The sequence below is a fragment of the Fistularia commersonii genome, chromosome 4 (assembly GCF_037954325.1).
Source record: "Fistularia commersonii isolate RoL2024-O1a breed Wild chromosome 4, RoL_Fcom_v1.0, whole genome shotgun sequence".
NCBI classification, from domain to species: domain Eukaryota; kingdom Metazoa; phylum Chordata; class Actinopteri; order Syngnathiformes; family Fistulariidae; genus Fistularia; species Fistularia commersonii.
In genome coordinates, this window is record NC_141287.1 from 19,689,081 (window position 1) to 19,703,410 (window position 14,330).

At 40.7% G+C, this 14,330-nt stretch overlaps 3 protein-coding genes across 7 annotated transcripts in view; 1 reads left to right on the forward strand and 2 right to left on the reverse strand.

The window, feature by feature from the left end:
• The window catches only part of LOC147235054 (coiled-coil domain-containing protein 148-like), a 30,464-nt gene extending 25,392 nt beyond the window's left edge, over positions 1-5,072 (forward strand). For 2 of the 3 annotated variants that reach the window (XM_086145861.1, XM_086145860.1), the window contains 4 exons: positions 1,340-1,458; positions 3,372-3,489; positions 3,677-3,799; positions 4,332-5,072. In XM_086145861.1, coding sequence (XP_086001987.1) covers positions 1,340-1,458; positions 3,372-3,489; positions 3,677-3,799; positions 4,332-4,475 — 504 coding nt within the window. In that variant the 3' untranslated portion in view covers positions 4,476-5,072. The remainder of the gene's footprint in view (positions 1-1,339; positions 1,459-3,371; positions 3,490-3,676; positions 3,800-4,331) is intronic. The other variant, XR_015106073.1, reaches the window with a different exon arrangement.
• Positions 5,073-5,889: 817 nt separating this feature from the next.
• upp2 (uridine phosphorylase 2) lies at positions 5,890-8,608 on the reverse strand. Its single transcript, XM_086145862.1, has 7 exons — positions 8,450-8,608; positions 8,184-8,298; positions 7,928-8,086; positions 7,542-7,656; positions 7,223-7,432; positions 6,984-7,130; positions 5,890-6,804 (listed from the first exon to the last, which is right to left on the reverse strand). Exons 1-7 carry the CDS (start codon positions 8,500-8,502, stop codon positions 6,662-6,664), a joined length of 942 nt encoding a protein of 313 aa, XP_086001988.1. The 5' UTR covers positions 8,503-8,608; the 3' UTR covers positions 5,890-6,661.
• A 574-nt stretch (positions 8,609-9,182) lies between these two features.
• On the reverse strand, positions 9,183-12,034 carry LOC147235056 (uncharacterized protein C7orf57-like). Of its 3 annotated transcripts, none has more exons than XM_086145865.1 (8): positions 11,952-12,034; positions 11,677-11,723; positions 11,287-11,451; positions 11,108-11,204; positions 10,737-10,842; positions 10,535-10,614; positions 9,575-9,672; positions 9,183-9,335 (listed from the first exon to the last, which is right to left on the reverse strand). In XM_086145865.1, exons 1-8 carry the CDS (start codon positions 12,032-12,034, stop codon positions 9,283-9,285), a joined length of 729 nt encoding a protein of 242 aa, XP_086001991.1. In that variant the 3' UTR covers positions 9,183-9,282. The 3 variants fall into 3 exon arrangements, with proteins under 3 accessions (XP_086001991.1, XP_086001990.1, XP_086001992.1); XM_086145864.1 differs by having other exon boundaries at positions 9,183-9,338; XM_086145866.1 differs by having other exon boundaries at positions 9,183-9,338; positions 11,902-11,969.
• Positions 12,035-14,330: the final 2,296 nt, after the last annotated feature.

Consider the following 14,330-nt stretch of genomic DNA (forward strand, 5'->3'; position numbering starts at 1 on the left):
GGACCATGATGTTTGTGGATGACATTGTGATCTGTAGCGAGAGCAGACAACAGGAAGAGGAAAATCTAGAGAGGTGGAGGTATGCTCTGAAAAGGAGAGGAATGAAAGTTAGTCGCAGCAAGACAGAGTATATGTGTGTGAATTAGAAGAACTCGGGTGGAACGGTGAGGCTACAGGGAATGGAGATCAAGGAGCTGGAGGATTTCTGGTACTTGGGGTCAACAGTCCAGAGCAACGGAGAGTGTGGAAAAGAGGTTAAGAGACGGGTCCAAGCAGGTTGGAATGGGTGGAGAAAAGTTTTGGGGGTACTGTGTGATAGAAGACTTTCAGCCAGAAAAAAAGGAAAGGTGTACAAGACAGTGGTGAGACCAGCGATGATGTTTGGACTAGAAACTGTTACAATGACCAAAAGACAGCAGGCAGAACTAGAGGTTGCAGAGATGAAGATGTTGAGGTTCTCTTTGGGAGTGACCAGGATGGAGAGGATCAGGAATGAGTCTATCAGAGGAACGGCACATGTACGATGTTTTGGAGAGAAGCTCAGAGAAGCCAGACTGAGATGGTTCGGTCATGTACAGAGGAGGGATGGAGAATATATTGGTAGACGGATGCTGGAATTGGAGCCGCCAGGCAAGAGGTCTGGAGGAAGACCAAAGAGAAGATCTATGGACGTAGTGAGAGAGGATATGAAGGTAGTTGGTGTGAGAGAGGAGGATCCAGAGAATAGGGTTAGATGGAGAAAGTTGACTCGCTGTGGCGACCCCTGAAGGGAAAAGCCGAAAGAAGAAGAAGAGGACAAGGGGAGTGAACACAATGTTAAGATCACACAAGGGTTAAGAAAACTCCAAAATCTCAAAATATTAGAATATCATGAAAAAGTCATTTTTGTTTTTTTAATTGCATCACAACTTTATCGCAATATTCTAATTTTCGGAGACAGTCCTGTATACGGGCTCGTGTTTGAGGGCTGGTTTCCAGGCAAACACATGTGGCTCTCCGAAAATCTGCATCTTATTCACGGTAAGGCAGTGTATTAGGAGCCGTCCATGCAACGGTTCTCCGATTACCGCGAAACGAATGTCTCGACAGACCGCCTTTCCAGCGGGAATCACCGGCGAGCACGTTCTAAACGTTTCGCTTACATGTTCAAAATCTGGTTTCCATTCGCGCAACGGCAGAAACGCCGTAAAGTCTAAGCTCACTATAGATGGTCTAATCCCAACAGAACCTCTGCCACTTTTATACCGAGTTTAAATCCTCTGTCTTGTGTTTTTTTTTTTTTTTTTTTTTTTTTTAATGCACATGCCAGGCTTTCTGTAACTTGTTGTTCTGCCTCCAGCTCCGACAATTTCAATTAAAGCAGCAGAGACGGCGGGAGGAGGTGGAACTGAGGGATCACGAGAGACTCGCTAATCTGAGGAGTCACATTGAAGAACAGGCGCGGCGCGATAAAGAGAGGTACGTGTTGTAGCATGGGAGTTTTTAGTGGAAACATTTTCTAGCGATACATTCAGTATCACCATTATTCTGAGAGAGTATTACTCCTGACACCTCCCTAGGTTCTCTTGGAGTTACGTAAATTAATCTACTAGACAGAGAGGTCTCGGCGGCCCGCCAAACCAATTGAACTCAACCGGTGGTTTTGGCGATTGGCGATCCCAGTTTCGAGCCGTCCCTGTTTAGAATTTGCATTTTTTTTTCCTGTTCCAGCGTAGTTTGTTCCGGGCGCCCTGGTTTTCTCTCACAGCGCCATCAAGCTGGGAATGATTGTACGTCAATGTCACCGTGATGTCATTAAAAGAGTCACAAGAAACATTTCCAACAAACGAAAGCTTTTTAAACAACGAAACGGGTGCCGTATTTGAAAGCAGCAATCTTTTTTTTTTTTTTTTTTTTTTTAGTACTAAAATCAAGGCATCTTTTGGAACAAAACCCGTCTCGTACGGATCTTGCGACTTCACAGCGGTGCCATGTTGGATTGTTCCGATATCGGATATAGCGGGAGCGATTAACAGTCGCATCGGAACTCAAACCCTCCTTCTAATTCTGCAGATGAAGGTTAATATTGTTTTTGTTTTTTTTTTTTGCCAGCTTCCAATTCTGAACTTTTCAGGAGGGTTGTCATTACAACATCACGGCAGGATGTGGCTACAGATTCAAAGGGCGCTCAGTTAGGCCTCTGCAGCTCACAACTTGTGATGTAACAACAATGACTTATTTGGCCTCACAGATTACATAAGGAGGTACGAGGCTCATTTGTACTGGAAGAAAATCATAGCAAGAGCAAAACAACTCTCGTCTCGACCGGCGATTCCTCCTAATAGTCCAGCGGTCGGAAACCTCTTGACTGGGAGAACCATTAAAGCCAAATATTTCTAAATATATTTAAGTGAGAGCTGTATAGTATTTTTAATGTATGATAAATTAAATATGTCTTTTTTTTAATGTGAACTCTGGTGCTGCATGGATTTGTTCGAAGCGCCGCTTTATATTTGACCGTTTCATCGATGCAATTTTATCATAGCATATTAGACATAGCGCAGGTCCAAATGCAAATTCCTCTGTCCATCATCGTCTTTTTTTTCTTCACACCATCTTTTCCGTTACAAGGGTTGAAGCGGATAAACTAGTCGGCTATCTGATAAAATTGATTTCTTCACCTTTACAATAACCCGGACGTGCTCGGGAGCCATCGCTTCCCGACCCGACCGACGGGCGACAGAACTCATTTCTGTTTAACTTAAAGTGACGCAGTTTTATGAAGAAATATCACAAGTATTTTTAAAATCATTTCCAAACGGATTTTTTTTTTTTTTTTCCAACACAAAATTGTCTGGGAGCCATATCCCCTCACCGGAAGAGCCATAGGTTCCCGACCGCTGTCATTTTCTAACGGTTGCGTTTTGATGAATCTCAGTTACCTTGGATTTCTAGTTAATATCAACTTGTGCTTCTTTTTGTATTTGTTTTTGAAATTAAAAGCAGCCCATGGATCCTCACTTGACAACAACAAGACAGAAAAAAAAAAAGAGAGCATTGACGCGACGCTGCCCAGCCTGCTGTCGGGTTACTCTCGAGAATACGAGGACGTTGCTCGAAAAAACATCTCCCGCGTCGTTTTCTTTGTGATTCTCTGCAGACGCAGACAACGGCTGGTATTAATAACGGATAATGGTGTCGACTTTGGCAACGACAAATGAAATCTGGCAGGAATGAAAACGGGAACGCTAAAAACAGTTGACGGAGCTTCCCGATAAAACCCTCCGTCGCCCGGAGGCGCGACGTGTCAGAAGCCATCGTTGATGTTTGAGGTGTCGGTGGAAGAGGCTGCCTGTTTAGGTCTGACGTCTTCATCCTCTCGCCGCCCTCAGGGTGCAGTTTCGGGCAGATATGTTGCAGCGACGCAAGGAAGAGAGAGAGGCGCGCGAGATGGAGCGGCAGAGAGACGAAGAGGAGAGACAGAATAATCTGGAAGCTCTCAGAAAACAGGTGGATCATTATCTGCGCTTAACCCCTTACAACCCCCGGTGATTTGCCGTGAGAGCGCCGGCGACCCAAAGGGAACGGGTCAACCCGTTCTTATCGGCGTTAAGGCGTTACTGCCATTCTTTGGCCATGCAAGATGGCAATTATAGACTCTCACCGCCTCATTTATTGTCTTTTTTTATCGGGAAAGGTTGAAGTGGTGGCCGAGGCAGACCCGCAGAGGATGATGGCGGACACTCAGTCCTGGAAGAGCCGACAGAAATCTCAACTGGAAAAACCGCTCTATAGTCTGAACACGTACACGGACGAACAGGTGAGGCCTGAACAGTCACCGCTGCACTTTGTTTGGGCGGTTGCACAACGTCTGCAGGTCATTCACCCCCCCGAGTCCTTATCTAAAATATTTTTAACGCGCGAGGCCTCTGTCACAAAACAGCCGGATTAGATTCGACCGTTTTATGTTTCGTTTCTTCGTTTTTCGGCGGTTTACCGATGACTCGCGCAACGACAAAAAAAAAAACAAAAACGCAGCGTGCAAACAATGATTCCTCTCGTTTTAGAGGCTGATACGAATCACCTTCATTTCAAGGCTACCCGGTAAATCAGTAGACCGGGTCTGGGTGTGTGTGAGGGGATGTTTTCTCTTCGGTGTAAAGAGCAGATTTGGCTATTGTGTAACGCAGACGATGACTTTGGATTTTCAAACTGCGAAAAACAAACAGCGAAGGATTCGTGACCGATCCGAACGCGAAATAAAAACTGAAACTAAACAACAGCGAGCGTAATAAGAAACGGTTTCAAATGTCAATATTCAGCGGTATTTATTATATTTGCCTGCTTTCCAGATTCTTTCTGATCCAAGATTGCGGATCGAGCAAGCCCTGCGGGACGCCGGTCTGCAGCGCAGCGAGTACGCCAAGCAAGTTCTGTCAGTTATCCAACCTCCCAAACCGCCTCGACGAGACACCGAATCCCTGCTCAAATTTTGAGCGAGACGTCAATGAGGATCACGTTCAATTAAACTCGCTGTTGCCTTGAGAAAATACAGGAAAACAAATGAAACATTTTACAGAGTTGAGTGTGCACACACAGGCTTCCCCCAGAAATGTGTCTAAGTCACAATCAGAACTGTTTAGTGGAAATAATTGGATTGAAGTGGTCCATTGGGCAATGTTCAGTGATGAAGATCAGTCGGAATAGTCCCTATAAAAGCAACAAATGCCATCCATTGTATACTTTAGTAAGAAACAAATGTCAAAAACCCAGATTGACAGACATTAAGTACTCGACTAGTGACCTGCAAATTTTAGGAAGCTCTTCTGCATGGGGATATCTTAATTTCGAGCTCCACCATATTTCGTCGAGAGGTGTTTTACTACATTTGTCCGAGAGTCATCGGTATCTTTTCAATTTACAAATATTTCTTTTGTTCAAGTATGGGAAAATGTTCTGAAAAATGGCATCATCAAGAAGCTTAAAATGGGCTTTTCTCCCTTAGATTGATTGTTTGCACAGGTCAGTGATGCTGCAGACAGACTGCGGTCCATTCAACATTTACAGCAATAAAATGCAAGACAAACCTGGAAGATGACAAGTTAAATCAATTTGGTGTCTCCTTTATACCGAGGAACAATTTCACACAACTTTTATTTTACATACTAAGTAATGTTTTAAATGCAGGACTTGAGCTTGTAGCTGTTTTTTTGTGCAGCATTACTTCTTTCAGTTTTGTTTGATTGTTTTCCGTGTCATACAACCTTGGAACCTGATTTATTAATACAATCGGTAAATTAGAACGACACCTCACAAACAAGCGGTAGGCAAGCGACAAATCACTTTGCACATATCTAAATCATCAAATTTATCTCTGCATTATTAAGACTTTCCGATCAAGTAGTTAAGCTTCTTTTGAAAGACTCATATTCATACCGATGATGAAATTGAGACGACGCACAGAGGTTAAAAAGGACAAACTTCTTGAAGGCCCTCGAGAAGGACCAGTGACGCGAGCATCAGCCTCTTATACATCCACAAAGGGTCAATGCAAACATGTTGAGATGCACCTAATCTGGTTGTGTTGGTGAGTGATCCCCTTATTATTTGTGAATATTCATGTGCATCCAGGTCTATCAGGAGATGAACCCTTGTACATTATGTTACATTACAAAAAGTGCAATTCATTTACCGAAGATCTGAAGCACCAGTAGTCGGAAGTCAGAAGTGACCACTCAACCAAATAGCCATCTAAGAACCATATACATACATGCATTCATTTCATTGTTTTTTTGTTTTTTTTCCTGGGGGGCTGGGGGCAAAGTGCGATGAGTAGGGTAGTTCAAAATATAAATATATTTTAGATTTTATTTTACATTTAATAAAAATATAAAACTATCAACATCCAAGTTACATACATCAGTTGGCAAGTTTTTATTTCAAGTTCCATACATGCAGGTGATGTATATATAACACAAGCACGGTTATCTACAAGGGCAGGTATTTACCTCTAACACAAACCCACAACAAAAATCAGCCTTTATTGAAAAAAAAATTCACTTTCAGTGGGTGGCTTACAGAAACAAGCTTGTATGGCGAGATATACTAAAGCATGTGTCTTTGTATTTATCAAAACATTTATCACTGAAATACATCATTGGAAAGTCCAATCCATCTCTTTGTTTCCGAAAAGAAATGTCTTGAAGTGCCTTCAATCTCGCAGGAGAAGGTACAATAAAAATCACCGAACAGATGCCATTTCAAATATGAATCATTTTATATCTTATGCGATTATTTGATCAACAAACATCCCCGTCGTTATTCCGATTTTAACTATCATTTTCATCCGATACGAATTTTATTTGGACGATACACCAGATTTTCACAGCAGCTTAATGATGATGAATCATCCCTTGCCTTAAAGTTTCAGACACTACCTTGATTAATAATATAAGCAGAGACTACGTGAGAAAATCACTAGCAATAAAAACATTGTTACTAAAACTTAACACAGAAGAACCAAAATATTACAAACCACATTTTATACAACAAAAGATGCAATACAAATATATGCATATATACTACATCAGAAATGAAAGTCAACTTTTTAAATAGCCTCATACACATATCAATATGTTAAGTACAGTACAATAACCAGCCGTTGTTTGTGCACAAGAGTCCCTTACACCATTTGACCTAGACGTTTCTTAATAAAGTGGGAGACCAAGGCTTGAGGTCTCTGCTGATACTCCACCAGGACATCATGAGAAGATGTGATCTGGTCTCCCTCGAAGCGATTCAGCAGTGTGACGCAAATCACGGCCGCTTTGGAAAAAAAGTAAAAAGCATGGGTCACGTAACGTTGAAAATGTTGTCGTCGGGAGTCAGTAAATTTACTTTCCCCAAATGTAGCTTTAAACATAACCAGGTATCAATGGGCCGCGGAGACATTCATGAACTGTATCACGATAAAAGAGCGGTCGACATTGCGTGACCGAAATTACCTTTGAGGCCGCAAACGCGGCACATGGCGGCAAATACCGTCGACTCCATTTCAATATTCCTCACTCCTGCTTCGTGAGCTTTCCTCAGATACTCCAATTTTTCTTCATGAGAGAAAGAGCAGAGCGCCCCATCGAGTCGGCCTTGACCTGAGGACACACGACACAGGGTTCCTGTTCGTCACGCTATCTTGCGAAAAAAAAACAAAACAAACATCATCACAACTTGAAGCTGGTCGTACCTTCGTAGAAATCATAGGTGCACATGGTGTTCCCGATCACCGCTGGAAAATCTGGAAGCTCGGAGGAGCACTGCAGAAGCTCATTAGCCACCCCCTCATCCAGTTCAGTACTCCGGGTGATAATTTTACCCAAAACCACCTGCTCAAACTGGGGCCGGAAGGAATAGTCCACCGCTTTATCCGTAATCACCACAGTCCCCGGAGCTAGACCTGGAAAGCATGGCAGGCGGACGTTTTTCAAAAATATTCTCTTGCCTGAAATCGAGGGGAGTCAGAAAAGTTTTTTTCAAATTGGAAAAAAAAAAAAAACTTTAATTACCGACGCCGCCAGATGTTCCGAGGCGAAACAGGACCACATCATGGCACTGGGCATGGTGCAGTAATTTGATGAGCTCGTGCAGCATTATGGAGATAGACGGCACACCCATACCGTGCTGCGATGCAAGAGAAATGCAGAATAAAATTAGTTTTAAGTCCACTTAAAGGGCTAATTTTTGAATCAGCCACATAGGTTTAAAAGGTGTATTTAAATATCCTTTTTTGGTGTCAAACTTTCTATTTTACAAGTTTTCATAGTGTTTTTAAAGTCCAGGCATGATCGTATGGTAACTTGAGTTTGGTTGGTTGCAAACGCGGTTAGAACTAACGTTTCATTTTGTAATGCGTGGACAGTGAGAAAGTCTCAAACTACAAAAGTGTACTTACACTGATAGAGAGCACCGGCCCCACTTTATACATGCAGTAACGGTCAGTTCCTTCACATATATCTCTAATTTCCTCTGGGTTTCCGGGCAGATTCAGCTCCTGGTGGATGAATTGTGCAAAGGCCTTCATCCGGTTTGGACTACCACCAACACAGACAAACTATTGGAAAACAAGAGAGGAAACAATTCATTTCACTTCCTGACATATTCAGTGACTAAATGAATTTGTTTGAAACTTCAATTCTGTTTTGACAAACCTTAATGTCTCCAAACATTTCTGGAAGATTGTGTGACTTGGTGCTCAGGCTGAAGTGATAGAGAATATCTTCCTCCATGGAATCCAAGTAAGGGTTTTTCACTTGGACGTGCTGCCTAAACCAGTTCATTGCATCACATTAATACAAGACAGTCTTGAATCTGGACTGAGCAAAAGGCTCCACAGGGACGACTTGAAGGTTTGGTCTGAAACTAAAACGGACTTTCAAAGTAGCATATAAGCCAGCAAATTTTCCAAAACACTTACTTGATATACTCATTGTGCTCATTCCCCATACAGTTCAATAAAATCGGTGCCATGATTGCGGAAGACAATATTTTCGAATCAAGATAGGTCTTCAAAAGATCTTCCTCTGTAAAATCTCCAAATATGAATTACACGGGTTTTTCGAGAGCGCTTATGTCCGCCTGTCGAGATTATATTGTGATGACCTCTGACCTTACCACTGATTGGCTCCGGGGAGAGGAGTAGCAAACTGCGCTCACAAAACACAAACACCAGTTCCAAAGGAACAGAAGATCAACCAAACTGAAAATGATTGGCCAGCAGAACAGTAGCAATGTTAAAAATATGATGTAAAAAGTCATTATGAGTTGACCTATTGACTCCGAGTCGCAATAAGGCGTGCTCGCCAGTAGAGCTGAAGTAGGTGAATAAATGATTTGTTTTGACATTCTGTTTTACCAGTGAACACTGCGATAACCTTGGAAGTTGAAATGTTTCTGATAAAACGAATCAGTATAATGATTCAATTTTTAACCTGGGAGTAAATACGCATTTGGTTTAAAAGCAGTACATTGTGAAACAACGCGGATCATATTAAGTTCACTAGAGCCGTCAACCTTATCCTCTCTGCCTTTTATACAATAACGGACACAGTGAGGTCTTTACGCAGGAATCAAATTTCCTTTCTTGTCAAAGGCAGTAAACGAAGCACTAGTAACACTCACAAATACTGCAACACTGATTCAGTGTTTTCAATCAGCTTTCGTTTAATTCAATGAAAACACAAATCAAAACTTAATAAAAACATCTGACAGTATGAAATAGTATAGCATTCTTGTTGTTGAGGACATCAGCTAATCCTCCTGAAGTGGTGCATGGTTGGGCCACAAACTGGCAGTCTTCATATCTTCTGACAGAAATGCACAGAATATAAGCAGACACTATTTAAATACTAACTCAAAAAGAAATGCAAGTTAGAACTATCATAAATTGTAAACAAGTTAACGACCCCACATAAACCGCTAAACAGCTTGGCCTTACATCCTTTTGTTACATCAGTGTTTTATTTTGTGAGCAAAATAGAAAAAAAAAAAAACAGTTCAATCGATGATTTTAGATGGCCTGGGAAATTGTACAAACACTTACTTGACACCAAAGTATTAGCTGCAGGTCGCTCTTCCTCTGCATAACCAAAGCTCAGTAGCTTAGACATGTCCACAGGAGCTGGTTTCTTGTCAAATACTCTGCCAAACAAAAGTTCACACAACACCGTTTTTATTTAATTGTAAATGCAATAGCATCACTCTCGAACAACGACTGCCATTCAGATCAAATTATAATAGATGAGAGCAGGTGTAATTCAAACATTGACTACGTGTTTCACCATACCAACACGAGGACAGGACAATGTGGAAAATTTTCTAAAATGTTTTCTAAAACTACAAACAAAATACGTAATAATTTCAAGCTTATTTCAGGGAAAATCCAGTAGTATTTTAAAGGCGAATACTCGGGCCCGTTCACTGTACTTGTTTCTGTAGCATGAGGACCTATGTGAGGATTTGACGATAAAGCAAGTCAATGATATTTTATAAAAGACACATGCAAAATCATTGCCAAGAACAACTGTGAGGCAAAGTAAATACTGTATTGAACATCCAGTTATGTCTGAAGTTCACTGCTCTATGTGTCCTCTACTCTACCCAAAGTGTGCAGCATGACATGAGTGTTTCTGCAAAGTCATCACAACAGGATGATATTTAATCTAGGATATCTACACACTATCACTGTCCTTCCTTTGGCCAGAAATAACCTTTGAAAACATGGGGTTTCATAGGTTCCTCTGGTTGTTTTGTGCAAGATCACAACTAAAATGTGCTTGTGCTTTGTCCTCATTATTTTGTGATCTTTACACCTATGCACTTTAGAATAAATTCAATGGTGTTGCATCATAATCAACCAGAAAATGCATTTAAATTTGCTTGCTCTTGTAAAAAAATAAAAAATAAAAAATAAATTATAAAATACTGAAATTCCCCAATACTAGAGTCATCCATTGGACCTTAAACAGCACAACAGCCCCATCTTGTGACTACGTGAACTCACATCCTCTTAAATTTGCTGGTCTCCTTACAAAGATTGGATGAATGCAGTTTGTCCATGGGGTTGTTGGGAAAATTGTTGTTCTGTAGAAAACAGAGGTTTTGGTCAAATCAAGCCAATCACTGTATGATTGTCATTTGAAATCCTGTCAGGGACCAGAACAATAGCAAAATTATTCATAAACATCTTCGTCCGATTTGTTTACCTTCTCTTCAGCGCTGCTATTATCAGTTCTCTCCCATGCGGACAATTTGTCAGACCCAAAAGGAGGCTCAAGCTGTTGAAAACCCGCAGAGTTTTTCTTGTCCTTGCTGTGAACAGGATGGGTGGAAAAACACAAAAGACCAAGCTATCAAATGTGTTTTGCAAACTGATAACATTTTTATTCCACATGGAAGACCCCTTTGTCGCTGAAAATCTCGGTGTTGTTCTAAGTAACAAGTAGGGCTACAGCAATAGAAGTACATTAGCCACAAAGGTAGAAAATAAGGATACATTTCTGAGGCCAAAGTTGTGGAAGTATGGCGATTATGAACTGGCTATCGGTGAGATGATAACGTGATGTATTACATATACCTTGAAGCACTGTCGATTTCTGATGCAGCGCAGAACCAGTCTGGAGGTTTGTATGCAGTAGGTTTGGAAGTAAATATTTCGTCATGGCTCAGAAGTCCTGTTGAGCGAGCATGAATTTTTAAATAATCCACAAAAATGTTTTCAAATTAAGTGCATGAGAGTCAGCGAGATAGTTCGACCTTTGTGTCCTCCTTGTTTTGCGAGCTTAACATAGTCGGAGTCACTATCCCGGACTCCAGATCTTCTCCCGCGGGCCTTCTCCTCATTTGTGCAACTGACAGTTGGAGATAGTCCTGGAATCTGGGAGATATGGCCATTTACTCCTTGGTAGCCAGTTTTCAAACCTGCAACGAAAACACCCACAGACATCAGCACTGGGCGAAGGGATTAACATGCACAAGCATGCACAGTGAATTTTTTTTTTTCCACGTATGACATCGAGCCGATGTATAGTGGGGAGGAATCATCAGTTTTCCCTTTGGGGTCCAGAAGATTAGCTCTCTGCAGATGAGCTACAGCCGTTGGCATTTACGAAGGAGACCTAAACTCATATGCACGGTTGTACTTGCCAGATTTTGTCGGCTGAAGATCGTTAGTCATGAGAACTGTGGAATTTCTATTGGAAATGGAAACAAAACCCAGCACATGTCAACTTCTCCAAAGTTAGTCTGCACATTTTCGTTTAGCATGTTAGCCCTCTAGGTCAGCGTCAACAAGCTAGGCTCAACGGCTCCAGCTAACTTTAGTTTTTCTATTAGTGCAGTTTAAAGGTATTCTCTTTAGATTTGACTAACACGGCAGCAGATAAAACAACACTTCGTATCTAAAGTCACTAGTATCTTACTCTGAATGCATGTTGGATGCGAAAAGGGGGACTTGTAGTGGAAGTAACTTGACAATGTTTGGAGCCTCGGTCCCCGTTACCATGGAAACACTTTGGGGCGTTTAGTGTTCCCTCCTCGACACTTCCGCATGTGACATGTCCTTATATGGTCAAGCGTCCGGTACAATGGTAAAGCTCAAGGTGTGGGTGATTACAGGAGGGGATACTTCCACGGCGTTTGTATGGAATAAGTAAACTCTCGAAATTGTACTGTATACCGCACGAATAAGCAGTCGTCTGTTCATTTAGTTGATTTTTTTTTTTTTCATGAAAACCCTCAAAATTAATTTTATATTAATTGTATCGATGTTCGACGCCGCCTAGCCCTATTGAATTTGAATCAAGCTAGCAAAACGGCATCGCTTATAAACTGGGCGGACTTCAAACTTTACAGTAAAATAGTGGTCATTTTTTTCCATTGAAAACGATAAAAGTAATATAAAAACTTGAAAAAAGGGAATAACAAGGCAAACGGTGTTATACTGGCTTATACAAATGGCATTCGTGTTCTGTCTTTGGAGAGCAGCCATTGTGTTGGTGAACTATTGACCCTTCAAATTGTACGTAAATGGGAATGAAGTCTATTATGAAGTCAATTGTGGAGAGACACGTCCTCTGCTGTAATCCTTTAAATCTTCACTAATTATTTTAGAATATTTTCTAGGATATCTAGGTTATCAAGTCACATATTCCACGATTCTGTAAAGAAATACACATTCTCCCTTACGTCAGTCAAAACAGTCTATTTGTTCGTGCAATGTGCTGCTTGTTGTTTACCTACAGATGTTGTTTACCTTAGTTATAAATGATTCATACCATACTACCAAGGAAGTGCATTCAAAGTATAAATTCCCTTATTACTGTTAGTGCCCCGCAACATGCACTAATAGCTTAACCCCTAATATTATGAGTCAAGGCAGCCAGAGTCTGTGACAGGAAGTACACACTGATGTCAACATAAAAGCATTATGTCACTGGATTATACCAATTCGATTAGATGAGGATAAAGATGCTCCCAAAAGTGCACTGTAGGACAAATATGGTAAAGACGCCTCAATATAATGTCAGACTTACCTCTCTTCATGATCTATTTCTGCTTACATGTCTGTCAGTCAAAGAAAACACACATGCTAGCTTAGCCATGATACTGAAAATTTGAATATAGCAAATCAACTTATTGTACTTTTCTAGCCACTTTCAAGTTCATGTGGCGACTGAGGCTGCCCCACTTGTAATTAATACATGTCTTTCATGCTATTGTATTACACTATGTGAAAATTGAACATTTTGGAAAGCTATTCTGGCTGTGCACTATTTAATTGGGAGTGTGATCGTCCATAATTCATCACATAAATGCTGGTATTAACCAGAGACCTTGGTGTGTAAGCAGTTGTAGTCAATAAAGAATTGAAATGCTGTTTGACAATATATTCAAAGAAAACATAATCTCTGTCTACAACAAATAGCGAACTTATTCTTAGATATCTTTGAATGCTCTGTTTGCATTCTCTTCAGCATCGCTGTTATCAGCGCTCTTCCATGCGAATAAATTGGCAGTCTCAAAAGGAGGTTCTAGTTGTTGGAAACCACCAGTTTTCCTTTCTTTGCTGTGAATTAGATTAGTGGAAAAACACAAAAGATCAAGCTATCAAATGTGTTTTGCAGATTGATTACAATTTTTATTCCAAATGAAAAACGCCTTTGTTACTTTTAGTCTTGAGTTTTTTTTATAAATAAACAATTAGCGGGCACACAATAAAGTGGAGGTAGGAGTAAAAAAATGGAAAAACATCAGAAACAATGATATTCCAAAATACCAACGATGCGACATGCAACTTTATTTGCCAACCTTTTAATATAAAGCAAGTCCAACTTTTATTCTGCACTATTAATGTATTCATAAGTCTGATTTATGTCATAAATGCAATCTAAACCCATCTCCACCTCTGTCTCGGGTGCAATCAAGTTTTCCCTCTGAATTGAGAGTGCAGGTCAAAGACAGCGAACTCCATTCAATGTTCTCTCAAAATGTCAGTAATCGGAATTTTTTAAATTAATCAATTATTCTAATTATTTTCTAAATACAAGGAAATTGGTGTGGTTTATCGATGCCAAACAGACAACATGGAATAATCATTGACTAAGAAAGTGAAATCAGAACAGGGATAGTGCAAAGGTTGAATAATAAATAAACAAAAATGTGCACTTATTTTTTCACATTAAACCAAAAAGTATGCATCAGTAGCGATTGTGATCTGTCGTGAAAGCAGGGAACGGGTTGAGGAATATCTTGAAAGGTGGAGGTTTACTCTGGAAAGGACAGTAACGAAAGTTAGTTGC

Coding starts and splice junctions, on each gene's coding strand:
- upp2 (XM_086145862.1), bottom strand. CDS start 8,502: ATGGCACCGATTTTATTGAACTGTATGGGGAATGAGCACAATGAGTAT. Junction 7,131..7,222: donor CACCTATGATTTCTACGAAG/GTACGACCAGCT, acceptor GTGTGTCCTCAG/GTCAAGGCCGACTCGATGGG. Junction 6,805..6,983: donor CCGCGTTTGCGGCCTCAAAG/GTAATTTCGGTC, acceptor TTTTTTCCAAAG/CGGCCGTGATTTGCGTCACA.
- LOC147235056 (XM_086145864.1), bottom strand. CDS start 12,034: ATGGTAACGGGGACCGAGGCTCCAAACATTGTCAAGTTACTTCCACTA. Junction 11,724..11,951: donor GCATCCAACATGCATTCAGA/GTAAGATACTAG, acceptor CATTTCCAATAG/AAATTCCACAGTTCTCATGA. Junction 11,452..11,676: donor TCTTCAGCCGACAAAATCTG/GCAAGTACAACC, acceptor TTTTCGTTGCAG/GTTTGAAAACTGGCTACCAA.